Source organism: Chelonoidis abingdonii, chromosome 10, assembly GCF_003597395.2.
Source record: "Chelonoidis abingdonii isolate Lonesome George chromosome 10, CheloAbing_2.0, whole genome shotgun sequence".
Taxonomy (NCBI): Eukaryota; Metazoa; Chordata; order Testudines; family Testudinidae; genus Chelonoidis; species Chelonoidis abingdonii.
The window spans coordinates 79519961-79547040 of record NC_133778.1 but is presented as its reverse complement, the minus strand read 5'-3'; the positions used below and the strand labels follow the sequence as shown (position 1 = coordinate 79547040).

The 27080-nt window shown below is 58.7% G+C and overlaps 3 protein-coding genes across 3 annotated transcripts in view; 2 read left to right on the top strand and 1 right to left on the bottom strand.

Moving 5' to 3' along the window:
* Positions 1 to 13172, top strand: part of CYP27A1 (cytochrome P450 family 27 subfamily A member 1) — a 37521-nt gene extending 24349 nt beyond the window's left edge. Inside the window, 5 exon segments of the mRNA XM_075069808.1 lie at positions 4731 to 4891; positions 5615 to 5781; positions 10185 to 10266; positions 10968 to 11168; positions 11493 to 13172. Coding sequence (XP_074925909.1) covers positions 4731 to 4891; positions 5615 to 5781; positions 10185 to 10266; positions 10968 to 11168; positions 11493 to 11618 — 737 coding nt within the window. The 3' untranslated portion in view covers positions 11619 to 13172.
* Positions 1 to 27080, top strand: part of RNF25 (ring finger protein 25) — a 210961-nt gene that overhangs the window by 77293 nt on the left and 106588 nt on the right. The gene's annotated exons all lie outside the window — the stretch shown is intronic.
* The window catches only part of PRKAG3 (protein kinase AMP-activated non-catalytic subunit gamma 3), a 16564-nt gene continuing 5872 nt past the window's right edge, over positions 16389 to 27080 (bottom strand). Inside the window, exons 5-9 of the mRNA XM_075069807.1 lie at positions 26705 to 26896; positions 25504 to 25669; positions 25120 to 25157; positions 20742 to 20835; positions 16389 to 16411 (exon numbers count right to left, since the gene is read on the bottom strand). Of these exons, the coding sequence (XP_074925908.1) occupies positions 16389 to 16411; positions 20742 to 20835; positions 25120 to 25157; positions 25504 to 25669; positions 26705 to 26896 (513 nt within the window). The remainder of the gene's footprint in view (positions 16412 to 20741; positions 20836 to 25119; positions 25158 to 25503; positions 25670 to 26704; positions 26897 to 27080) is intronic.

Genomic DNA, 27080 nt, shown 5'->3' with positions numbered 1-27080 from the left:
CATGACTCTGTTTAGAGCTGAGCTGATTCCCCTCCCCCCAAGTTTTTGGACTCCTACACCCACCACGGGCTCTGGCCAAACGGCAGGGGACCCCGTGACAGGGTGAGTTGTGCCCATAATGAAGCTTCAAGGGGGAGCTGCAAGACGGCCAAACCAGTCATCCCCGGCGTCGTAAAATCTATTTACTTTTCCGCCCTCCCCCTTCATCTGTTTAGCTAAGGGACGGTTAACCCAAGCTCATGTTCTGTGGTGTTGTGTCGTGGCTCTCGCTCGATATAATTGAAGGATGGAGCTTCGCGCGCGCTCTCTCCTCGCTATTAATGAGGGGCGGGACTCGGTACTCTGCTGCTCTATCTGTGCCTCTGCACGTCTCACCCTTGATAGCTCCGGATGGACTACACATACTACCAGGCTCACGGCGGTCTCTCGCCGATTTTGGGCCAGGCCCTTGTGGGGTGAGGGATTCCAAAAAATTGTGGGAGGGGGAATCAGCTTCAGCTCTAAATACATTGAGCTTCTAAAATGAGCTGACTGACGCTCTCTAGGGAGAATCCCCAGCCCCTTGCCTCAGGCTCCCACGCCTCGCGCTCTGTCCATTCTGCAGGAGGCTCCACCCGTCCCAGCCGAGCCACCTCTGTGTAGACGTGGCCCAGGGAGGAGGGGTCGGAATGAAAGAATTTAAAAATCTGGTGCTGGATCCCCACTCAAGGAGGGGGAATTCTAGCCGCAGGACTCACCCCCTCGGCAGGCCTGGATGATGAAGACTTTGGTTTGCCCGTGCAGCGCTCGGCAGGTCTCGTGTTCTCTGCGAACGCTCCCCAGATTCACGTCCTGTCCATCGGCTCGATGACAACTCCGCTTCCCCATGCGCCTGCTGACCACGACGCTGCAGCTGACCGGGCTCGGATTTGGTCTATCCGCTCTCGGAAGCTTCACCAGCTCATCCGGAATTGCTTCGGAGGCAATTGTGAAGCGTTCAGGAAAGCAATGATGGGGAGTGACGCTGCCTCTGGGCCGCTGTGGACGGTAACGCATGAAAGCCTCATTTCCATGTCCCCGACTCCTAGGCAGCAAATTGCTCCCCCTAAGGGAGTAGGCTGAGAAAGCCCCAAACTATCAGCGAACTCTGGGGCCGTGTATGGTGGAGGCCTGGTACTCTGGTGGGAACATGAATGGGGGTCACGGAGGCTGGCATCGGGCTGCTGAAGGTGGCGTTATCCTGAGGATTCCTGAACACCAGGGTGACTGACTATGGGGCAGACGCTGCATGACTGAAAGGGGACAGAGCTCAAGTGAATCCAGCTGGGGGTATGGAAACTGAGCGTTGTTGCTGCGAGCCAGCCCCATGCCACCAGGGTGCCCGTTATAAGTTGGCCTAATTACTGATCAGTCGTGTCTTTGACCAGTGTGTTTTGAAAATCCAAAAGTCTATACATTCTTGTTCAGTGCCTCGATGTCCTTCTCCGCACCCGGCCGACGTTTTCAGCACGCAGAGAGTCAGGGCCAGCGCGCCCCACTATGTTGTACACTGCAGCAGGAGCGAGGTTTCATGCCTAGCCACCCTTGGGGCAAACCCCCATTTTTCACTTGCAGGCAGGGGACGACAGTCGGCATTTAGGGTGTGAAACCAGGACCGAGGCCAGAGCCCAGGACTTCTTCAGGGACTCCCAAACTCCAGTAGCTGGAACCAGGTGTCTGTGGGGATGGAAGCTACATTCCCAACTACCCAATGGGACTGGCTCAAAGGGAAGCATCTGCCCATATAAAATACCACATGATTTCTGCGTCAGTGGGTATCCAGGGACCCCTTGGCCTGCTGGCTAGGATGCAGCCCCTCTGCGGTGGAGGGCACAAAACTGTTAATAACAGGGACCCCTTGGCCAGGCGGTGAATGCGGCCACCTCTGGGGTGGGTAACTGTTTCATAGGACACTGCAACTACTGGGAATAAAATGCTTCATCGGTCCATAGTACTGCACTAGGCGAACTGACTGCCAGTAGAGAGCCCCCGCCAGCCCCCCCCTTGCCCCTACTTGCACAGCACCCCCACCGAGCCCCACCAGCTCCCCGCCAGGCCCGGTGCCCCCTGTGGGGACCCCCCACCCACCCTTGCAGCCCAGAGCCCCTGCTGAGCCGCCCTCCCAGCTCTCGCCGCCACGCCCCCTGCTTAAGCCCCCTGCCCTGCTATCTGTGGCATGGCGCCCCCTAGCACCGCCGCTGGAGCTTATGGGGGGCAGCACTCATTACGAATGGAAGAAGGACCCAGCATTATCCGCTTGCCTGAACTTTCTCCGTAGGGGACAGTGATCCCAGCGAAGGCCACTAACTCAGCCTGCTTCTGCTCTCTGTCTGGGCTGCGGCTTGACTCTGCTACAATTCCAAGGACCCTGGAGGTCTGAGGAGGGTGCCGGCCGTCTGCCACCCCTGTGGGCAATTCACCAGATCGGAGGGCAGGGGGCTTGGGGGTCAGGGTTGAGGAAGCAATGGTAGGCTGAGGGGTCCCAGCCGGCCAGTGCAAAGGAATTCCAAAGAGAAAGTTCAATGTACAATGCTAATCTGTGCACAGCCCCCCCACCCCCCAGCTGCAACCCCCACCCCACCTGCATCTTTACACCCCCAACATGGAGCCCGCAGCTGAGCACCACAACCCGGGTCAAGGCAGGAGGGCCATCTGGGACAGCGGGTGCTTGTGGCAATTCACCAGCGCAGTCCCCTGAAGTATCAGTTTTGGGACGTGGGCTGGGACGGGCCAGGCAGCACCCTGGTCCCGGGGTCGGTATTGAGGAGGGGCCCCTTGATTCCTTCTCTCTGCCCTTACAGTGACTGTAGAATTAGCTGGGGGGGCAGGGCGGGTCTGCTAGGGCTGCAGTCGGGAATGAGGGGCACTGGCAGAGCTGGGGGGCAGGGGCTGCAGGTCGGGAGTGGGGGCATGGCAGACTGGGGGGGAGGGCTGGGCTGCAGGAGCGCGGGTCGGAGTGAGGGGGCACCGGCAGAGCTGGGGGCGGTAATAGGAGGAAGCGATGGCCAGCAATGCAGATACTCACAGCAAACATTGCCATGCCACACCAGATGCAAGAAGAAGGTAGCAGATGTGGGCAGGGCTGTGAGAGCTCCTGGCGACGACCTGCTGGTAGGGAACACACAGTTGCAGACGCAGAGCAGTGTATCCGGACTGTGACTCGGCTACGTCTGTCTCCCTTTTCCGGCTTTCCCCAGCCCTACACCCTACGGCTGAAAGGGACTTCCCAGCTCCCCAAGCCACAGCCCGAGGGTCTCCCCCCCCCCACACACACGGGTGCGGTCACGTCACAGATGCCCAATAAGCTCATGACATTGAAAAAGGAATTGTGTAAGAGTAACAGAATCAGGATCCTGGCTTCCCAGCCCCCCTTGCTCAACCCCCAGCCCCACTCCCCTCCCAAGCCAGAGAACCCAGGAGCCCTGGCCCAACCCCCCTGCTCTAACACCAGCCTACACTCCCCCTCCAGAGCTGGGAGACGAACCCAGGAGTCCTGGCTCCCTAGCCCCCACTCCTTAACCCACTAGACCCCGGAGAGAACCCAGGCCTGGCTCCAGCCCCCCGGCTCTAACCACCAGCCCCTACTCCCTCCCAGCAGCTGGGAGAGAACCCAGAGTCCATGGCTCCCAGCCCCCTGCTCTAAGCTCTGGTACCCTTATAACATCTCTGTCCCAACACCCACACGTTTTCTGATGGAAAATTAACATTTCAGGGCGCTCCTGATTCTGGCTCCTCCCTTCTGCCTGTCCGCTGGGCCCCTGCTTTAGCCAATTCCCCCACACCCCTCCCTGAGTTCCCCCTCTTACCCCTGGGAGGCTCCCAGCAGCCGCATCGCCTCCTCCAGGCACGTGTCCACCTCCAGCTGCCCTCGGCGCTAGCTGCCTCCCACGGTCGCGCAAGCCTGCACTCTGTGGAGAGGGAGCGGGGGGTCCCGTCAGAGCGTTGGACATGGACCACACAGCCCACCCCTGGCCTCCGTGCTGCTGTATTGGAATACGTAAGATTGTTTTCCAATAGCATTCTGATTAAAATTGCAAGGAATAAATCACCGGATATCGCGCTCTAAGGTATCAGTGGAAAAGTTATAATTCGCTTAAAATAGGCAAATCACTTTTTATATGGTTCTATCACTGTGATGTGAATTACAGGTAGGGGCGGTAGATCTGTATTTCCAAACCCTGTGCTGTGTGCTCGTCTGGTGACACCCCCGGCCGATTGCAGGCAGCACGTGCCTGGCCTGCTCCATTGGGCCAATTCAAGGGGCGTCAGGCTGTTACTCATGGACCCATGGCGAGAGAGCCGAGGGACTGCACCTGTTGAGCCAGCAGCACCACGTTACGGAACAGGACCTGTGCACAGGGCTGCGCGGCTTCTCCAGGGCCCATGTGCTGCCTGGGGAGCCCTGTTCCATTGGGGGAGCAGTGGACCCACCGGGGGTGCTCCCGAGTTGTGGGTCACTGTGGGATCCAGCCAGAGACCGTGAAGGGTCCGGGGAGAGCCTGGGCAGTGAGCTCGTAGCTGGGCATCACCTGGGCTTGTGACCTCGTTGCTTTGTGAGCAGCCTTTGATGGTCCCAGGGCCCCTTCCCACACCTCCATCTCTGCACAGGATCCAGCTTATCTGGACCCACAGTGATCCCCCTCCCCATGTGACAATCCAGTCGCCTCCCGCCAGGGCCAGGTCTGACCTGTCTCGACTCTCCGGCCCTGCAGGCAAGAAGCTGATTGACAGGAAGATGGAGGAGCTGGAGGGGCATTTGGAGCGAGGCGAGCAGGTGTCGGGCTACCTGAGTTACCTGCTGGCCAGCGGCAGGCTGACGCCAGAGGAGGTGTACGGCAGTGTGGCGGAGCTGCTGCTGGCCGGCGTGGACACGGTAGGGCGGCACGGCCGTGACAGCTGGATCCGTCGGGCCCGCGGGCTGTTTGAATGGGGGGTTCTGAGGGGACGGACGGGGCAGGCCCCCCAAGGGCAGATGTGGTGGGTCCAAAGGGAGCGCACTGGGTAACTGTGAACTCTGTGGCCATGGAGCTAGTGGGTAGAGCAGCATACTGGCCTTGGTTCCATTCCTAGCTTGCTACAGCCTTGCTGGGTGAGTCACAGCCGCTCTGGGCCTCAGTTTCCACTCTGCCTTATTCTGATCTATTTAGATGGTGAACTCTTTAGGGCAGGAGCTGTCTCCGGGTGACGCCCGGCGCGACGGGGTCCCCGTCTCTGTAGGGGTCTGGACGGCGCCCGGCGTGACGGGGCCCCCATCTCCGTAGGGGTCTGGGCGGCGCCCGGCGCGATGGGGCCCCCATCTCCGTAGGGGTCTAGGCGGCGCCTGGCAGAGTTGGCACTACATAGCATAACCAGCTGGGGGGTTTCTGGGCTCGCAGTCCCTGCCACACAGAGCCGGATTACGCCGAGCTCGGTGCTACCAAAGGCTTTGTTTGGGGGGAGTCCTGCTGCCACTGGCTCTGAGAGGAGCAGGGCAGGGGGCTGGATCAGGCAGCGTGGGACACTCCTGGGAAGCCGTGCAGGGCCACCCTGTACGTCACAGCCTGCTCCTGCTTCTCCCCCTGCAACCTCACCCCGGCTCTGCTCTTGCCCCTCACAGACGTCCAACACCTTGTCCTGGGCCCTCTACCACCTGGCCAGGGCTCCAGAGATCCAGATCTCCCTGTACCAGGAGGTGAACAGTGTTGTGCCCAGGGAGCGAATCCCCAGCGCCGAGGATCTGGCCAAGATGCCGCTGCTTCGGGCCATTATCAAGGAAACGCTCAGGTACGTCCCCGGCTCTCCGCAGGGCCTGGCCCGAGAGGGTCGCTGTGACGAACTGGGACTGTTCCTAATGTTTGCTCTGAATACTGTGTTGGTGCCTCAGTGTCCCCTAGGCAGTTCTTAAGTATCTTGGTGGTGGGATAAGGGTGTGTGATTGCTACAGAGGAAGGGGCCAGTGCCCCTAACTGCCGGGCACTCTGCCTCCTAGCAACTGATGGCCTGGGCCCCTCCTCTGCAAAGGTGCCAGCTGAAAGTGTTGGAGACAAAGGGATCAGGTGACCTCCTGGCCCGGGAAAGGAGCTGAGCAGAGAGGAGGGGCTGGAGGGAGGTTAGTCTGGAGCTACCTGGGATAAGGAGTGAAGTGCAGACCTAGGGGTTCTGGCTCACTGCCCCCCAGAATGGACCCGGGCGAGGGGTCTTTGGTTTGCTGTATCTACAAGCTCTGTTTTAGACTCTGTTCCTGTCATCGAATAAACCTCTGTTTTGCTGGCTAAGAGTCACGTTCTGACTGCAAAGTGGGGGGGCAGAACTCTGTGGCTTCCCCAGGACCCCGTCTGTGGTGGGTTTGCTGTGGGAGCCCACGGAGGGGCAGAGGATGCTGAATGCTCCAAGGAGAGACCCAGGAGGTGAAGCCGTGTGAGCTTCTTGCCCTGAACAAGTCTGCTCCAGGAGAGGAGGCTCCCCAAAGTCCTGCCTGGCTTAGTGGGAGCAGTTCCAGAGCATCGCCCGGTGACTCCGTGACAACTGGGGCAGTGGTGGGAGATACTGCACCCCGTGAATGGCGCTTCCTGCAGTAGTGACTGGGGAGCAGTAAAACAAAGGAGGGATAATGAGGACCGGCGTGCTGAAGGCTCAAGAGAGGACGGTTTCAGGGGGCAGTTAACCTCTGGGAGTGTGTACCAGCGAGAAGGACTGTGGAGTAACAGGGTCCCCCTGAGGATTGCAGCGAGCAGTCTCAGGGCGGAGGAGCTTGCTGCTCGACCCTGGGAGAGAGAAGGATTTTGCAGTAGCAGGGTTCCCCTGGGGATTGCAGGAGCAGTCCCAGGGCAGAGGAGTCTGCAGCTCGACCCTGGCAAAGAGAGTGGTGATCACAAGAAGGGCTGGCACACAGGGTTCTTCTGGAAACCATGGGGACCAAGAGCACACAGGCTGTGAGTCCAGAGCCACTGGGAACGGTGAAGTGATGGCCTATCACCAGCTCCTTAAGAAGGACATTGTGATCCTGTGCACAAAGAGAGAGTTACGCATGGGGAAGTTCACCAAGGCACAGTTAATCGTGCAGTTGGAGGAGGAGGACCGCTCTGAGGAGCAGATTCCTGACCCAGATGGGCTACAAGAGGATCTGGGAGCAGCTGGAAGCAGCAGCCAGGCACTCCTGGAGTCTGGTCCCCAACCAGCAAAGAGATCTTCACGATCGGGTTCCCCATCAGGGATCGGAGACGGATGGATTGGAGCAGAGCCTGAGAGAGCGAGAGGACCATGAGAGAGAGCAAGAGGCTGTGGAAAAGCTGCAGGAGAGCAAGAGCAGCACGGACTGTGATGGTGGAGCGGAGAGACATAGGGGCTGCCTAGGGTCAGTGGGGAAACACGCCTGCAGGGCGAGGCCCTGGGACAGAGGAACTGTGGTGGTGCAGCCACAGATGCTGAGGGACTGTGGGACCTGGGTGAAGGTCCCTGGGGTGAAGCCCTCACCCTGCCTATGGCCGGATCCCTGTGCAGACGCAGGAGGGTCGGACTGGCTGGTCATTGGGGTTCTCCAGATATCGGCTGGGAGGCCCTGTTGGGGGGTGACTGTCTCCCTGGACAGGATCCGGCCCTGCTCTGTAACTGCCGAGGGTTTGAATTAAATCCAGGGAACCAATTGGCTGGGATGGAATGGTCAGTGAAAATGCAAATGACCTGGCTGGCAGGGGGGAGGGGCTGCTGGGCTCAGGATACCTGCCTACCTGTAACCAGCCCCCTGAGACTGAGGGGAGGGAGAGATGCTCCCCGCCCCTGCACACCGGGGAGGGGCTCACGCTGGCTCTGATGCTGGGACCAGAGCAGAGAGCTCGCTGCCTGCCCCCACTGGGACAGCCAGGCAGCGCTGAGCACGGGGGGAGCTGAGACCCCAGCTGAGTGGGGGACACCCAGTAGGGCAGGCAGCTGCCAACCAGGTTTGCCTGGTCCAGACGTGCTGCTGGGAAATGATTATACAGCAGGGAGGGAGCTACCAGGGACAAGGCTCAGGGAGGCTGTGACCCCAGGCCCAGCCAGTGAGAGGGACAGGTCCCACTCCCTGCCCCAGCAGCTGAATCCCAGACCGAGCTGCAGAGAGATCCCTCCTTGGAGAAGCTGAGGAACTTGCTGGCCACAGCACTGCAAACCCCTTGGGGAAGGCTGCAGGACAGAGTCCTGCGGAGAAGGGATTCCTGTCCGGAATGGGCTCCCCAAGGGAAGTAGAACTGGGGGAATCGGGAGGCAGCTGGTGGTGCCCAGGAATCCACAGGGTTCTTCCCTCCGAGCTGCTGGATGGGAGGAGAGTGAGGGGACCCCTGGACCGGAACGGGGAGGATTGGGGAGAGGGAAAGACCCCTGGTGGATCTCTTCCCTGAGGTGGGAGCCAATCTCCCCATCAGGTGTTCCCCATTCAGAGTCACTGGGAAAGCAGCCCAGATCCTGGAGAGAGAGGTCAAGGATATGCTGGCTTTAGATGGGATCCAGCCGTTTTACAGCCATGGGCCTCATCCGTGGGCTGATCCCCAAGGGAGGCAGGATGGTCTGGTTTTATGGGCTATCAGAAGCTTAAAGCCATCACAGCGTCGATGCGACCCCATGCCTAGGCCTGGGGAGTTCTAGACAAGCAAGGGGATGGAGAACTTGGCCCTGGCAGACACTGATAACTTGTGCATCTTTAGCCAGACCTGGGAGGAAAGGTGTCCCAGGTGAAGAGGGGGCTGGGCTGCCTCAGGAGTGGGACTGACGGTAAAATTGGAAAGTATAAGATGTGGGATGGCAGAGTGTTGTATCTGGGCCACAAGGTGGGAGCGGCTGCTGAAGCCCAGAGCTGGCCAAGGCCAGATGGGGCTCTTAACCAAGAGAGCCCGAATCGCAGCCCAGAGTGCTGGGAGAAGACCCTGTCCCAGTTTAAACCCCAGGATATTGGGTGGCAAAAGGGTACAGCCGCATAAACCTTCCACATGCGGCCTGCAAGCGCCATCAAGCACACTCAAGCCAAGAGAGGGCACAAAACTGGAGGGCCTGGTGTAACTCACCCCAAGGAATTGGAGAGATGCTGGGGCATCCATGGGAACGTTGGTGGGTTCGAACTTCTCCAGGTCACTGGCTGGAGTGACCTGGCTCAGTTCAGTCTCGAAGGGGGGAGAGATGACGAACTGGGACTGTTCCTAATGTTTGCTCTGAATACTGTGTTGGTGCCTCAGTGTCCCCTAGGCAGTCTTAAGTATCTTGGTGGTGGGATAAGGGTGTGTGATTGCTACAGAGGAAGGGGCCAGTGCCCCTAACTGCCGCGCACTCTGCCTCCTAGCAACTGATGGCCTGGCCCCCCCTGCAAAGTGCCAGCTGAAAGTGTTGGAGACAAAGGGATCAGGTGACCTCCTGGCCCGGGAAAGGAGCTGAGCAGAGAGGAGGGCTGGAGGAGGTTAGTCTGGAGCTACCTGGGGATAAGGAGTGAAGTGCAGACCTAGGGGTCTGGCTCACTGCCCCCAGAATGGACCCGGCCGAGGTCTGGTTCGCTGTATCTACAAGCTCTGTTTTAGACCCTGTTCCTGTCATCGAATAAACCTCTGTTTTACTGGCTAAGAGCACGTCTGACTGCAAAGTGGGGTGCAGGACCCTCTGGCCCCCAGGACCCCGCTGGGTGGGCTCGCTGTGGGAAGCACACGGAGGGGCAGAGGATGCTGAATGCTCCAAGGAGAGACCCAGGAGGTGAAGACGTGTGAGCTTCTTGCCCTGAACAAGTCTGCTCCAAGGGAAAGGAGGCTCCCCAAGTCCTGACTGGCTTAGTTGGGAGCAGTTCCAGAGCATCGCCGGGGACTCCGTGACAGTCGCCCCTTGGCAGAACCCCCAGCCCCCACACGTTGGTGCCCCTGGGCGGGGCAGGGCAGTATGCATGAAGGGAGGGTGACACGGGGCACCTCACTAACCGCACTAGCACCCACGTCCCAGGGAGATGGCCCTGCGCTGGTGTGACTCGGAGCCTGGAACTGGCCCAAACGGCCCATCAGAGCATTCGTCAGCACAGAAGGATGGGCCAGCAGCCAGTGCTCTGCTCTCACAGATGACCTGTGTCCCTCAGACTCTGTGCCTCAGTTTTCATCTGTGCAATGGGGATAATGGCTCTGCGTGGGGGGGTGCCATGTGCCCCATCCCACACCATAGCCCCGTCTCTTCTCCCTGCCTGCCAGGCTGTACCCTGTGGTCCCCACCAATGCCAGGATCATTGTGGAGAACGACGTGGTCCTTGGAGGCTATCACTTCCCGAAGAACGTGAGTGGAGGTCTCTGCTCTGCTCTGCTCCCCGGCCCCCGGGGCTCAGGCTGTTGCTGCGGGGCCCAGAGGAGGAGCTGGAGGAACTAGATGTACCATGTGAAGGCAGCACAAAACCAGCTCCCCTTTGGGCACAGCAAACCAGCTCTGCTTGGAAGGGAACCAGTCTAAAGTAGGGGCGGTGGAGCCCAGGGCTGGGCTACCAGGGGGCTGCGGGTCGGGACTGAGGGGCACCGGCAGAGCTGGGGGGCGGGGAGCCCAGAGCTGGGCTAGCAGAGGGCTGCGGGTTGGGAATGAGGGGCACCGGCGGAGCTGGGGGGTCGGGGGAGCCCAGGGCTGGGCTAGCAGGGGCTGCGGGTCAGGATTGAGGGGCGCTGACAGAGCTGGGGAGGGGGAGCCCAGGGCTGGGCTAGCAGGGGCTGCGGGTCAGGACTGAGGGGCACTGGCAGAGCTGGGGAGGGGGAGCCCAGAGCAGGGCTACCAGGGGCTGCGGGTTGGGAGTGAGGAGCAGCGGCAGGGCTGTGGGGCGGAGCCCAGAGCCTAGAGGTCCTGAACAAGGGGTGCTGGTAACTAAGCACCCTCCAGGCCCAGATCTAGCCAGTGCCCCCAGGGCTCTGGTCCCTCACTTGCCCATGGCCGCCTAGGGAGCGGCATGTTGCCAGGGCCACGGATCTCACCTCCTTTGTGTTCGGCTCCATCAGACTCTCTTCGTCCTGGCTCACTACGCGATGGCGCACGACCAGAGCAGCTTCCCGGAGCCCGAGCGCTTCCTGCCCCAGCGCTGGCTCCGGGGCCACGGCTCGGCCCACCACCCCTTCAGCTCCATTCCCTTCGGCTACGGGGTCCGCGGCTGCCTGGGCCGGCGCATCGCCGAGCTAGAGATGCACCTGGCTCTGGCCAGGGTGAGTGGGGACCCCCGCGGTGCCAGCAGTCAGACGGGGGGAATTGGCCATGGCCTGCGGGACAGGGAGCTCCGAGGGCTGGAGCTGCAGACACCCCCCCCACATCAGAGAGCTGCGCCGCCCCCAAGTCTCAGAGATGCTACATGGGGGAGCTCAGTGTCCCCCCACCCTGCAGGAGCCCCCTGCCCCAGTCATGGCACAAGCCCCCCCACAGGGCCCGTGTGCACAACCACCAGGGGCGAATACACCCGGGGGGGGCAGAAGGGGACGGGGACTCTGTGCTCTGGGGCACTGGAGAGACGAGCCGTCTCCATCTCCTTGCAGATCGCCCGGACGTTCGAGCTGCAGCCGGACCCCAAGGGCACGGAGGTGAAGTCTGTCTCCCGCATTGTCCTAGTGCCCAACAAGCCCATCAACCTGCAGTTCATTGCCCGGCAGCCAGGCCCCTGAACGTCCCCTCCCTCCCGCTCCGCATTGCTCCTCCTACGCCCTGGCCAGGGCACCGTGCGAGTCCACCCCTCGCCTGGGCCTTCCGGGCAGCACGGGTCTGCCCTGGGCCCAGCTCGCTCCCCGTCAGGCCCTGGTGATGGCAGGTGCCCACAGGTCAGGCTGGCAGAGGTGGGGCAGCTGTGGGGTCTCAGTGTCGCTGGAATCAGGGGGTGTTCCTGGTCCCGTCGCTCTCCAATGTTATGGGCTGTTGAACAGGGTCTGGGGTTCGCCTGCGTGGCACCGGGCACCCTGGCCAATGCCCCGGGCACCTCTCACTGATGAGCCAGGAGCAGGGGAGCAGCGGCGCCAGGCCCGGCATGGGCAGAGTTAAGTCAGGTGTGGCTGGGAACGGGAAGGAAAAGGCCCCGGGGGTGACTCTTGGCTGGCCCCAAGGGGCTGGGATACTCCTGACGCCGGCAGAGGCAGCTGTGGCCACTGAGTCCCTCTGCTCAGCGTGACGAAGGCCGGCGGCCTCCAGTCTCCTTTGAAGGACCCAGCTGGCAGCGATGGGGGCCCTACCCCCCCGATTGCTCTGTCTGCCCATTAGGCCTAACTGCCCCACACCAAATATCCGGCCCCCCCAGGGTGTGTTCACCAGGCCTGAGCTCCCCCGGTCCCAGCAGGAGGCAGTTTGGGGAGACTAGTTTGGCCCATCTCCCTTTGCCCAGCAAGGACTGAACTTGCACTGGGGGTATGTTGGTGGGCCTGGTCATCACCCCAGCTCCCAGGGATGGGGCAGGGCCTCCTGCTTCTGGGTGTGGGGGGGTTCCCCTTTAACCATGAAAGCACCGAGCCAGAGGTGCCGCTGCTCCGCTCCAAAGAGCAAACCCAGTATCTTCCCCCTCGGTGTCATTTGACCTCCCTGCAGCAGCAGGGACCCTCACGCCACCCCGAAGAGCAGCTTGCCCCCCTCTCCCTCACCCTAATCTCCCCCTGCCCCAGGGGGGGGTTGCAGGGCTGGGCGGAGGGTGGGGTTGGGGGTTTGCCCCAGGCAGAAGCCCCAATGTGCCCCCGCTGCTCTAACACTACCTAGGCCCTCCGCGACTGTCATAAACATACAGCTCTGGGGAGCATAAAATCCCCCCTTTGCCTGTAAGGGGTTCAGAAGCTCAAATAACCTGGTTGGCCCCTGACCGAGAGGCCCAATAAGGGGAGAAGATACTTTCAAAGCTGGTGGTGGGGGAGGTTTTTGTTTGTGCCTCTTCGTTGTTCTCTCCCAGCAAGAGAGGGACCAGGGCAGGAAAAATCCTCCTAAAACCCTGCCTGAAATAAGATCACAGATGTTGAAGTAAGGCAAGGAAATGTGTTACATTATCTTTGGCTTTAGCTTGTGAATTTTCCCTGTGCTCAGAGGAAGGTTTATTCCTGGTCTGTGCAACTTTAACGTTTTGCCTAGAGAGGAGCCTTCTATGTTTTAAATCTTATCACCCTGTCAAATTACCTTCCAGCCTGATTTCACAGAGGTGCTGCTTTTACTTTTCTCTTTATAATAAAGTTCTGCTTTTACGAACCTGAGTGGTTTTCAGTGTCCTAAAAATCAGGCTCTGCTCTGTGCTCCCCTCGGTTACTTAGTGGTTGGTATATTATTCTCAAGCCTCCCCAGGAAAGAGGGTGAAGGGGTTTGGGGGGATATTTGGGGAGGGAGAAGGCTCCAAGTGGCCCCTCCCTGAATGTTTGTTTAAATCCCTTGGTGGTGGCACCAGTACCGTCCAAGGACCAGGGAAGGAGTTTTTAACCTAAGCTGGTAGAAATAAGCGTAGGGGACTTTAATGCAGGCCCCCACATCTGTACCCCACAGTTCAGAGGGGGGAGGGAACCCTGACACCCGCACACATCCGTTCCCCCCCCTCGCAGGGCAGAGGAACCTCTGCACAGGGACAATTTCTGTCGTGGGCACCGCCGGCGGGGGACCTGTCCAGCTGTGCCAGCCTGTGGAACGGACAGGCCTGGCCGGAGCGGGCATGCAGCTCCATTAACCTCTGCCACCGGCCTGCTGCCTGGATCTGGGGCTAATGCACAGGGCTGGGCGCCAGGACTCCGGGGTTCGAACCCCAAGGCTGACCCTGACTCATCCCCTCCCTGGCCCTGGGGCGAGCAGCAGAGCAGGGACAGCACTGGTGAGCAACCTGCCACGTGTTTGCAAACTCCTAGCTCCCCGGGTGGCCAGGGCTCGGGACAGCGGGCTGCGGGAGGCCTGAGGAGCCAGCGCTGCCCCAGGGGCAAGTGGGGGATCCCATAGCCCAGCTGGGAGCAGCAATAAAGCAACAGGTTCTTGAGCTCCTGGCGTGCTGGGTTTGAGTGTGATGTGGTGGGGGGCGGCCCCCATTCCCTGGGGCCACTGAGCACCCGCCTCAGCTGCAGCACCAGGCCAGGGGAAGGGGCGCGGGCCTGATTTGGGGGGTGGCGGGGGGTGAGAGGTTGGTGTGATGGGGGCAGCTTGGCATGTGGGCTGCAGTTCCTGGGCTATGCTGGGCGCCCAGCCCCTGGGGAGAGATTCTGTCTTAGCGCCAGGCTCCCCCACTGCAAAGCAACTAGCGCCTCGGCTCGGCCTTCTGGCAGCCTGGGCTTTGCTGCCACGCTGGCACCTCACCAGGCAGTGGCAACCCTGTACCAGTCAGGTGCCCATGGGCAGTGGGGCCCCGCGTTCGCCAGGTTGCGGCTCGCTCCTGAGCAGCGTTTCTGTGGCAGGAGAATGAAAGCAGCCTGGGAAGAAGGAAAGGCCAGAGGCGCATGGGGGAGCATGGCCAGGCCCGGCCTGGAGTGGGGGCCTGACCCCAGGCCAGCCACAGCGGGGGGGTTTGCCTCAGCTCTGCCGTGAGTCTGAGCCCCTGGGTTGTTCTTCCAGGAGCCAAGTTCACTCTGCTGCCAGCTTGGCCCCATGTGTGCCAGCCCTGGTGCCAGCCGGGCCCCTGGCGCTCCTGGACAGAGTCGCCCCCAGGGATGCCCGGCTCCCACTAAGCCTGGGACCAGGGGCTTCATGGCCTGCCCTACTGCCCCGTTTCCCCCCACCCGCCTCTGCCTCACCAGCAGGACAGGGCGTCTCACTCATGGGTGCTCCAGCCCAGTTGCCCCTTGGCCGTCCCAGGGTGGGGAGGGGGATAAAGGCCCCCACCTCCACAGGGTGAGCTCTGCCTCGCCAGAAACCATCCCGGGCCCTTGCCCGCCTCCACCCTGGTGCTACCCTCTGCCTGCGGGAGAGGGTGGCCCAGAGTCCACCCCCAACTCCCCGCTGGAAGGCACCAGCCGCCAACACAGCGAGCTGTCCCCAACGGCATCCCGGGGAAAAGGTTCCCCTTGGCAAGACACGGCTCTGCCCCCAGGGCCCTCTCACCTCCACCAGCCCCCTGGCCATGCCCTCACCCCACGGCTGCCCCAGGGAACGCCCAGGGAGCCCTGGGCTGGGGTGGCACCACCCACTGATGGGCCCATGGGATGCTGCGTCCCAGGCACCGGGCTGGGATCCCGGCAGGACGGTTTCGGCTCCGTGCAGCTTAGCAGGCACTGCTGGGGGCATCCCCCTTTGGCTAGTAACCACCAGTTCTGGGCTCTCTTGGACGAGCTCGGGCTCTGGGGGGGGGCGGGGCTAGTGCCCTCCAGCTCAGCTGCCCTAAATAACTACCTAAAGCCCAGTGCCAGCCTGTTCCCAGCATGGAGAGCAGCGGGCATGACCCTCCAGCCACCATGCTGCCCATTCCCCTTGGCCCGTGTTAGGCCATCTCCACCGGGTGCCTCAGGACTGCCGGAGGGCTCCATGGGGCTGCTCACAGCCCCCTGCCAAGGGCCAGTCTCGAGCATGGGGGCACCCGGAGAGGAGCCCATAATGTCTGGCATTTGCTCCAGGGTTGGCCTTGGGTCAGGATGGGGGAAGGGGTCTTTGCCACCCACGGGGCGTGATACAGGGTGCCAGGCGTGGGTGCCGCGGGCAGAGGGGCAGCAATGAGGAACATCAGCCTGGTGCCCGGCGAGGGACGATGCTACATACCCAGCATTCAGCAGGAGGAGTGCAGCCAGCCACGAATAAATACACGTCCCCCGACGCATGGCCCCTGGTGCTCACCAGCTACCCTACAATAACACACCGCCAGCGCCACAGTACCCAGCCAGTGGCAGCTGCCTGCCAATAACAACCCAGCGTGCCTCCCACAAAGCACGGGGAGCAATAACAACCGAGTGACCCTACAATAACACCCCACTCCCGCACTAAGCCAACACAGTGCAGGGGTCAAAGCCAGCGGGTAAAGGGGCTGTTTAGTCTCGTTCCGCGGGGGCGTTATGGACACCAGCTCCAGTGCTGGTGGGAGTGGCCGGGTGGCCCCGGAGCAGAGGCAACAGAAGCGCTTCGCCTGGCCAGGAGGCTGAGGGTCTGGGCGGTCTGCGCTGGGGCTGGACTTTGCGGGCGTCTCCCATGTCACTTGAACTTTGCTTTACACGTGACGCCTACCCCAGGCCCGGTGGGGCCTGGCTGCTCTTCCCCAGGCCAGGCCCGGCCAAGTGCCAAGCCAAGCGGCCGCCCCGGTGGGTTCCAGGGGGCATCTCCATGTCTATGGCCGCTGGGCTTCCCTGCATCCTGCCGCTCATCAGCTCCCAGAGAGAGCAGCCCCGAGGCACTGACAGTCCCAGAAGTGGCATCACCAGCCAGGCTCCGCCACGGCCTTCTGCACGGCAGTCCTCCCCTGGGCAGCGCCAAGGAGCCTCCAGACAGACGTGGCAGCAGCCCCCCCCCCGGCACCTTCAGCATGAATGCCGGCTGATGCCTGCAGGAAACCAGGGATGGGGGTTACCAGGATGCAGCAGCTGCCTCTCCTCCCCACCCCCGCGAGCTGCCAGGGGACCCAGCCCTGCCCAGCACAGCGCCTACTGCAGGCCTGGTCAGACTACAGGTCCCAGCACGCAATACGCTGCTAGAATTTTGCACTCTTGGACTTGTAGCTGCCATGGGCTGCTCCCCCAGCCCCCTCATTGTGACCTCAAGCCACCACCGGCCCGTGGCCAACAGTGCAAAGACGCCGTGGCTCAGGGAGTCACACGGACACAGCCGCTCGTACCCGCGGGCACAGACTCATCTTCCCTGGGGTGCTCCCTAGAAACACCAGCTGGCTGTCAAAAGCCCCGGTGGGCAGACAGCAGAGCTCAGCCCGGCCCCACTTCGCTGCAGACAGCAGGAGTCACGGGCCTAAAGACGTCTACCAGGGAGGCCAGGAACCACTCTCTCTTTTCTTTTTTAATAAATTTTAGCTTAGTTAGTAAGAACTGGCTGTAGCGTGTATTGTGGGTAAGATCTAAGTAATAATTGGACCTGGGTGTGTGGCTGATCCTTTGGGATTGGAAGAGCCTTTTCTTTTATATGATGAAGTAAGATCTTCAGGAATCATCATCATATCTGACAGGTGTGTCTGGCCGGAGGCCTGAGGCTGGGTACTTTAAGGGAACTGCGTTGTTTCGATTTCTAAGTAACCAGTGAGGTACCATAGCAGCTGTTCTGTGCTGGTTGGTAAATCGAAGTGTCGGAAGATCCACCAGCGTTTGGGGTTTGGCTGCCCCGTTTGGTTTGCAGTTCACCCTGATTGAGTGACCTCAGCTGGCTCCCACGGGAAGCACCGGCACACAGGGCCAGCAAAGAGCCAGCAGCTGGGACCAACTCCCAGCTGGATACAGGCCACCCGCAGCCAGGTTAGAACCTGGGCCTTCTGGGGGGGGCAGGCCCCACGCCCAGTGCCCCCAAGCCATCCCTCCCCTACCTACCTGGGCCAGTACCCTGCCCATCCCTCCATCCACAGCCCCTGGCCCCCAGTCTGGCCCCAGAACTGAGGTGCCTGGCTGAAGGGGGTGGCGGCAGACAGCAAGGTGGGAGCGTGCTGGAGGAAAGGCCCCACCATGCCCGGGGCATGGGGTGGGGCTTGGGCTCCAGGCCTCGCGGAAGTTCTCCCAAGCAGCCTTCTGCAAAGCAGCCGGCAAACACGTTCCGCCCCCGGGGCACTACCCCTACCTGTGCCCAGCCAGGCGCAAAACCAAGGCAGCTATCCAACGGGGGAGGGGGCCGACCCACCCCGGGGAGGGGACATGGGTTCTGCGGCCTGGGACCCAGCCATGCCAGTCCCATGGCACACAGCACCTCGCAGGACACGGACATCATCACACGCCAGCTGAGCGCTGCACCAGCCCAGACCAGATGTCCCACCCTGGCCATGCTGCCTTCTAACCCTCCCGTCTTGAAATTAGACGAAGGTTTCTAACCATTAGGGGAGTGAAGTTCTGGAACGGCCTTCCGATGGAAGTAGTGGGGGCAAAAGACTTATCTGGCTTTAAGACTAAGCTTGATAAGTATATGGAGGGGATGTTATGATGGGATAGTTTAATTTGGGCAATTGAATTTTGGATTATCGGTCAGATAAGTCTGCCGATGGTCTTGAGGGAGTTGGATGGGGATGGAACTGAGTACTGCAGAGAATTCTTTCTTGTGCTGCTGTGATTTTGCCGCACATGCTCAGAGGTTTAGCTGATCGCCAATAAGGGGTGGGGTGGGAATTTCTCGCAGGGCGATGGCAAGAGCCCTGGAGGTTTTTCGCTCTCAGCAGCGTGGGCATGGTCGCTTGCTGTGGATTCCCTTGCAGCTTGAGGCTGTCAAATCTCAATCTTTGACGATCAATAACTCAGTCATGGGTTGGGTTGTTATTAATGGTGTATGCAGGTTTTTGTGGCCTGCCTTGTGCAGGAGGTCAACTAGAATGAATCATATTGGTCCTTCTGAACCGTAATAGTCTTAAGTGAGTCCTATTGAGGTCTTTTGGAGGGCCCTCAGGAATCCAGCGCGGAACCCCATAGATGCCCTCAACACTGGGCCATCCCGCCTGCTCCCCTTCCCTAGCTCTCTGCAACCCACTCTGCCCTGGGGTCCACGGGCTGTGGGCCAGCCGTGCCAGAGGGAAAGACACAGTGTGAACGTTATGATATAAACTGGGACCATATAGAACATGGTTGCAAACCAAGGTTCTGCTAGTGGCACCAAATCTTATGTAAAGGGGTCATGTAAGGTGTCTAGACGCAGTTACGGGTTACTGGTTATGATTATGCTGTCTGTATGTACTGTAGCATTTTTGTAGTTGAAGTTAGAATATTGGCTGTGGTACTGTCTTATTTGCAAATTGGTGCTGCAGTTCTGGGGCAGTAACACGCGACAAATGAACAAGTGAGTGTCGCTCAGCTTAGCCTGCTTGGTCCATTAAGGACCATCACTCACAAGCTGACCCATTTCGAGAGAGGAGGGCGGATAAAGCCTGTGTAGCTCAGTCAGGAAGGTGTGCAGGGACCGGCCATGTCAGTGTGCAACTCCATTTTTGCTGTAACTTTCCACATAGGAACAAAGAAGTGTTTTACACCTGGAAAAGTAACCTCTATAAAGGCCGACGGCTACGCCCAGATCTCCATCTTGACCTTCACTCCTGCTTCTTCCTCGGAGGGATCGATTCGCTACAAGCTGATGCATCGCGCAAGGAGACTGATTGACCAATCCCGAGGCCGGGGAGATCTCCAGAGACAGGTTGACCGTTAAAACTGCAGTCTTAACTCCATCACTGCTACATAGCCTGAACTTTAAGAACTTTGCCCATCATCTGTAATGGAATCTGATTCCATTTAACATTCTAGCTCTTCATCTCTACCTTTTGTCCTTACTATGAATAACCTTTAGATTTTAGATTCTAGAGGAATTAGCGCAACAGCGTGTGATTTGTGTGGGGAAGAGTCTGATGTGTATTTGATATCATGGGTATGGAGCCTTGGCTCTTTTAGGGATCGACCGCTCCGGGGAGAACCTTTTTCTTTTCCTGGGGTGGTGTGGTTTTTTCATCGAACTCGATTCATCCCAGGGGACGTGTGGGGACTGGTGGTGATACTGGGAGACTGGAGTGTCTAAGGAAATTGCTTGTGTGACTTGTGGTTAGCGAGTGGGGTGACACCCGGAGTCCTCTTTGTCTGGCTGGTTTGGTTTGCCTTAGAGGTGAAAAAACCCCAGCCTAGGGCTGTGACTGCCCTGTTTGAGCAATTGGTCCTGATTTGGCACTCTCAGTTGGGTCCCGCCAGAACCACATCGTCACAGCAGTGGTTGGGGGTGCTGCTGGCACTGGGAACTGTGCCATCCAGAGGGGGCCAGGGGAGGGAGAGGAGATCCCCAGCTTTGTGCCATCTGGGGTTACAGGATCGCAGGGCTGCCCAGCTCCCCTGCCCTGGGATCCCATCACCCCCAGCCCATTAGGGCCCAATGGGGTCCCATCACCCCGCACAGCCGCCATCCCACGCGCAGCCAGCACGCTCCTTGGCCAAGGGATCTGTCATCAGAGCCCATCCCTGCCCGGGAGGGACCCAGGGACCAGGCATCGAGTCCTGCAGAGGGGAAGCTCCAGCCCATCCGTGGGTCCCCCTAGGAGGCCTGCGCAGGGCGTGGTACGGCGAGCACCCCATGGGGTCCAAGGAGCCGGATCACGGGGATGCTCCAGGAATCAGTGAGCTGCTGTGCCGGGGAGGGGAGGGGGCCCTGAGCTATGCCCGCTGGGAGAACGGGAGCTGTGCCACCCAACTGGTTCCGGATCTAGCCCTCTGTTAGTTGCCGCCTGCGCCCCCCGATCCCCATCTCACCCCAGCGGGCTCTTCACAGGGATGCAGGCGAGAAAGTCACGGATGAAAGGGAGGTAGGGGGAGCTGATTTCGGCATTTCCTCCCCAGCAACAGCGGCTGCGATTTGCACTTAGCTCATGCGGCCAAAGTGGGGGCTGGCCCCCCACTTGGCACAGGGGATCCGAGTCCAGGGGAGGCAGGACGCAGCCCTTGGCGGTGACCGGACGTGACACCATGTGAGGTCAGGCCCAGCTGCTGCAGAGCAATACAGACCGGCAGTGCAGGCTGGGCGGGGGTCCCAGGAGTGTGCCCCTGGCCCACGGGGGGGGGGGCAAGGTGGCAGCGAGCGGCAGGGAGTGGGGAAGCTGAGGGCTGAGCCTACCTGAGCCGGCAAGAAGCGAAGCGGAGGAAATGGAGGGTACGGATGGAGAAAGAACGGAGCGTCGGGGGCTTAAGAGTTAAGAGCATCGATACCTGCGGGCGAGAGGACCAGGGCCTGCAGGATGTCGGAGAGGGAGACGATCCCCCGCAGCGAGTTCTTCTCGTCCACCAGAACCAGGCGATGGACCTGCCGCCCGAGCGAGACCCGCTGTCAGCCTCACCCGCAGGGCCAGGGCGGACAGGGAGCGGGCATCGTGGGGGGATGGGGGTCAGCCAGTGGGGGCCGGGTCAGAGGGGGTACTCGGGGGATTGCGGTCAGTCAGTGGGTCTGGGCCAGAGGGGGTGCCTGGGGGGGGATCGGAGTCAGTCAGTGGGGAGCTGGGTCAGAGAGGATATGTGGGGGAATCGGGGTCCGTCAGTGGGGGCTGGGTCAGAAGGGATATGTAGGGGGATTGGGGTCAGTCAGTGGGGAGCTGGGTCAGAGGGGATATGTGGGGGGATGGGAGTCAGTCAGTGGGGGCTGGGTCAGAGGGATACATGGGAGAATCGGGGTCCGTCAGTGGGGGCTGGGTCAGAGGGGATACGTGGGGGGATGGGAGTCAGTCAGTGGGGAGCTGGGTCAGAGAGAGTGTGTGAGGGGATTGGGGTCAGTCAATGGGGGCTGGGTCACTGGCACTATATGGCAGTGGGTCGGGGTCAGCGAGAGCCTGTGGGAGGGGACAGACCACTGTCGGGGTCACAAAGGGGGTGAGCCCCCCAAGGAGCTGCCAGGGGGCCGGGGGCAGTGCTGGAGTCTGGAGGGAGGGACACATGAAGCCGAGCAGGGGGACAGGCGGACGCTCAGGTGGGACCTGGGTCCAGGGGCCCCCCCAGCCCTGGCCCCGGAGGAAGGGAGCAGGATCCGGGGCCGGAGCCGGGAGCAGGATCCNGTGTGAACGGATACAGTGTTAAATCGGTATATCGGCCATTAAACCGATTTAAAGTCGCAGTGTAGACCTGGCCTGAGATTCTAGGTTCTATACCTGGATCTGGCCTTTAGTCTGGGTGAAACTGTGATTACCTTACTCATGGTGATACTCCCTTTGGTTTCAGTGGGACTGCTTTCATGAATACAGAAGTCACATTTGAAACCTGATCAAGTCACTTAGGGTATGTCTACACTACCCACTGATTGGCGGGTAGTGATTGTTCTATCGGGGATCAATGTATCACGTCTCATCTAGACGTGATACATCGATGCCCAAACGCACTCCCCGTTGACTCCAGAACTCCACCAGGGCGAGAGGTGAAAGTGGAGTTGATGAGGGAGCAGTGGCCATCGATCCCGCACCGCAAGGACGCGAAGTAAGTCAATCTAAGTCTATCTAAGATACGTCGACTTCAGCTACGCTATTCTCGTAGCTGAAGTTGCATATCTTAGATCGACACCCCCCACACCCACCCACCCAGTGTAGACCAGGCCTTAGCTACAGCCTATTCCTGCTCCTGTTGTTACTGATTTCAGTAAAAGTCTGAGCCTTGTGCCTTGGTTTCCTGAGATGTTGTTGGTTTCCTCAGTTGTTATTAGGGAATAATAATACTGAATGTTATGAGGTTTTATTAATTCATATTTGTAAGATACTATGATATCCTTAAATGGAAAGTGCTACGGAAGTGCAATGCATTACTTTATCTGTAAGCTAAAAGCTATAAAGACAGTTTAAAAAAATAAAAAACTAAACTTTTTGCAGCCAGAACCATATTTCCGTACCAGCCTCTAAATCTGCATGTCATCCATCAGTGTGTGTAAAAACTGCATTTACACATGCAAAGTGAAGAGTTACATGAGAAATTATCTGATTCATGCATGCAAAGGTGAATTTACGTCATCCCGTGGACTGCCTTAGTATAAATACCGTGAAGGAAAGCAAGGGTAACCAGTGTGGATATCAATGTAACATAAATCATCTCTCATTTATTTTAAAATCTGATGGTGTAGTAAAAACAGGATCATGACCAGTAAAGAGAGGCATGAGCTTAAGAAGCAATAAAACAGTACAAGGGATGAGATGCAGGGGATAACAATACGTGAACTTCAGTTTGTGTGAGAAATAAGCTCAAATATTGGTAGGGCTGCAGTTCTTCTAAGCCAGTAGGGTCCTGCACATCGGTATAGGCGGGTTTGTGTTGCGGTCGATAATCGAAATATCCAAGCTGAATAGCCAAGAAGAAAACAACGCTTGGATGGGAGGATAAAAGTGCTGGTATCCCCTCGCCCCACTTCTCACAGTTGGCAGAGGCACCCTCTCTCCATTTCTGGCTGCTCAATAATTGACCCAATTTTTTTTTCCCTTCCACCTTGTAGACCACAGTTAGCCTGAAAATCCTCCCTTAAGAATCTACCTCTCGCTCTTTCCGTTTTTTTCACGTTTCTATAACTTTGTCATTTTTTCATGTTTGTAGCAGGTCTGCTATTGTTCTAAGTGCATGCAGAAGTTGAATAACTCTCCTCATATTTCCCAACTGCTTTATGATTGTTGCAGACTATCCAGTAATTCCATTGCATCTTTTCAGCTAAAAAAATATCCCTAGCTATTTCAATAATTTCCCTTTCTCCCTCAGTTCTTTCAAGTGACCCCAGAGAGGACTTCAGCTGGCTGAGCAGACACTGTAGATAGGATGATCTAGCAGGGCTGCAAGAGCCCACCATATGTTGGAAGAAAGTAGCAAATAAGTGAAACATCTTTCTTCTGTACTTACAGACCTTCCCAGAGCTAGCCCAAGTGTTAACACAGCTAGGAACTCCATCTTCTTCCCCTCCCCATTTTCTGCCTTTGAGCCCCACCCAATCCTTCTGGTTCCATTCACCACCTATAAACTCCACTACACCTTCTATTTGGTGGCAAAGCTTCCTCTCTCTCTCTCTCTCTCCCGCTTATCTGCCCAATAGTCCAACTTCCATTTCAGTTCTAGAGAGTGGAGAATAATGGATGTGTGGGCCAGAGAGCTGTTTGCAGAGGTGGGGCTTTCAGGTTGTTTACAGTTCAGTTCCTAGATCAAAAGGAAGAGATAGTATAACTAGTATGAGGTAGCCAGGAGAAGTGACAATGTCCAACAGTAACTCATCTTGAGCTCTGGAGATGAGAAATAACCCTTCTCCCCAGGCTTAGCAATTCTTCCGTCCATTTCTTCATGCTTCCAAGGGCAGCACAGTGCCTCCCCTAGCGTAAAGTGGGAGTCCAGAGTAGGCACTAGCTGATAAGGAAGCAACAGTCTATACTACATTCTTATCCCAGATTTGAACACTTCCTGTGAGCCAGAAAAACCATGTGGAAAGCAGAGAAGCTATAGCCATACAGGATTTCCTCTTTCTGTTCTCTTAACTGCATGTGCATGTGGTTATTTCAAAATATAGGCTTTTTCAGGGTGGAGGAAAACGCTATTCTTTAATGTGACAGTGTGTGATGCTAAATTATATACGTCTCTGAAAAGTTATTGGTTTGTGTTTTGTCTTGTTCTAATGATCTGTGCTATCGATTGCACTTCTTTTTACATTTTGTTTTCTATCAGGAGATTCAAGGTCTAGAGGGATATAAGCCATCCTTTAGATGGAGTGCTTCAGTAACAATGTGTTTTGGTGAAAACCACAGTTCTGTGAAATGCAGATTGCTAAAATAGTTTTAATTATTGTTACAAGTCTATGAACTGTAATACTCTTTTGTGCTGTATAGCTGGAGAGATCAATCTCCTAGATAGTGATCTGAGTGCTGAAACTAAAGTCAAACACACTTGGACTCCTGGTGCCCTGATGTATTATGGAAGAGCGGAGCTGCAGGCATCTGATCACAGGTAATGTCCTAACTTAGATGATCTTTCTCTGATTACATTGAGGCTCACTGAAGTATATATTCAATGGAAGGGCCAAGAATGATTGTTAACGGACACTACATGCTTATTCTCTGTTCAGCACTTTGACATTTAAACCCATCATGGTTCTAAACCAAAGGGTGGTAATGCCCGGGGACTTGTATTAATTTTCCTCTGCACTATGAGCTCAGCAAAGGCTGGACAAGCTGCAGAGGCAAGGCCTGGATGATTTGATGCCTCTTCTCATTCATTTCTGGCAGCTCGAGCAATCAAAGGTGCAGCAATGACAGGCTACCACCTAGTCTTCTGCTAGAACGAAAGCAGCTGAGATGTGTTGCCTTAGTGGTATAAATTGTGTGTGTAGAGTTGGGGTGTGTGTGATTGTTAATGTGTTTGCATCTCAGGGAAGCTCATTAAACTTCCCCTGTCATGGTACAATTCCCCACTCTGAACCTTAGCGTTCAAAAGATGGGGTACCAGCATGAATTCCTCTAAGCTTAATTACCAGCTTAGAACCTGTAGCGCTGCCACCAACCAGGAATTCCAGTGCCTGGTATACTCTGGTCCCCCCAAGAGCTTGCCCGGAGAACCCCAAGACNGATCCGGCCCCGGTGCTAATACTCACGATCACATCGAACCTGGAGTACAGGCCCACGACCTCCCCTGGAAGGAGAGAGCGAGAGAGCTGGGGTCACTGGCGGGGCGGAGCAGGGCTGTGAGGGGGCACGGGGGTCAGATGGGCAGCCAAGGCGTGGTGGGGACAGTGGGGTGTGAAGGGGGATCCGAGGAGCGAGCCGTGGGTCATGGAAAGACAAGGGCGGTGCTGGTGCAGGGTGAGCATGGCCCAGCGGGAGCGGGGATGGGACAGCGGGTGCTCAGGATGGCTGTGAGTTGGGGGACCCAAGGAGGACAGCATGAGGAGCCCCAGGGGGGGACCCTGGGGGCGGCCCAGGACCAGAGAGGTCAGGGAGATGGGCTGCCTAGCATGCCCTGGAGTCTCTGCCCGTACCGGCTTCGTTTGTGACAGGCAGCGCCGACACCCGGCGGTCGACGAAGGTCTCCAGGGCCATGTAGACGGACGCCGTCTCCAGCACCTTGGCCACGTCCCGGAAGGTGCCCACGCCCAGCTCCTGGATGGTTCTCTGCAGGAACCGCGGCCTGGGCAGCATGGCCCCCTGCGGCGGGAGACGGGCAGCGATCGGGGGCAGCTCCGGGTACACGCCGAGGGCTCTGCTGCTGGAGGGGGCTAGGCTGGCAGGGACAGGGCTCACACTGGGCAGTGTGAAGCCCCCCAGCCCCTACTGCTGGGCCCGGGCTCCCTCGCGTCAGGCCAAGGCAGAGCCACCCCCAGCCATGGCACATTGCAGCGAGCGAGCGCATCAGCATGTGCTAGGTACACACGCCCCGCAGACACACTGTGTGCACGCACATACACCACACACACACTGCATGCATGCACAACCTGCACGTATACACACACACACACACTGCATGCATGCACATCCCCCCCCCACACACACACACACACACTGTGTAAAAGCAGCAAAGAATCCTGTAGCACCTTATAGACTAACAGACGTTTTGGAGCATGAGCTTTCGTGGGCGAATACCCACTTCGTCGGACACACTGTGTACACGCACATACACCACCACCCCCCTCACACACACTGCATGCACAACTCGCACATACACCTCCCATGCAGACACACTGCACGCACAGCTCACACACACACACCCCCCGCATGCACCCTGCATGCACACATGCTGCACGCATGCAACTCTTCACACGCACTACAAACGCCTGCGTGTAGCACGTGGGGGGCTGCAGGGATGTGCCTGTTTGCACCTACTGCACGAGTATCCTCCCCTACCTGTACACCTCCAGCCACCCCCTGCCCAAACGCAGACACCTCTCGACACCACGCTGCACCCAGACCGACCCACGGCCCTGTCTGCCTGCACACAGCAACTCTCCTTCTGCCCTGGCCGGCGCTAGCCCCCAGCACAGGCCACCCCTCCGCCGCCCGCCCTGGGCACCCTGCTGCACGTCGCCCGCACGGACAGGCCTACACCCCCCTCCTGCACCAGCCCTTGGGCACCGCAGGCACTGCAAGGTCGCTGCCCACACAGGGGTGCCCCCCCCTCGCAGCTGGGGCTGGCTCAGCAATGCCTGGGGGGCACTAATGCCCCCCAGATGCACCTCCACTCACGAAGATGTGGAGGAACTTGAGGATGCGCTTGTGCGTCAGGATGTGCAGGACATTCCCGGACACGGGCTCGATCACTGGCAGCCGATGGATTCGGTTCTTGATCAGCTGGTAGACGGCATTGAAGAGGCTGGGGGAGACCGAGGCGGCGATTGGGGGCGGGACTGGAGAGCCTTGGGCAGGAACTTCAGGGCCCTCTGGAGTAATACCAGAGAAGGGGGGCTCCAGGGGTTCGCTGCTCCCCCCTCAGCCCCCTCGCCCCAGCCTCTTGCCCACACCCCCGAGCTAGCCCGGTGCTATGTTCTGCCAATTGAGGTGTTCTGGGCCTGTCCCTGCCCACCCCCTACCCTGCTCCCCATCACGCCTGGGCTCAGCTGCC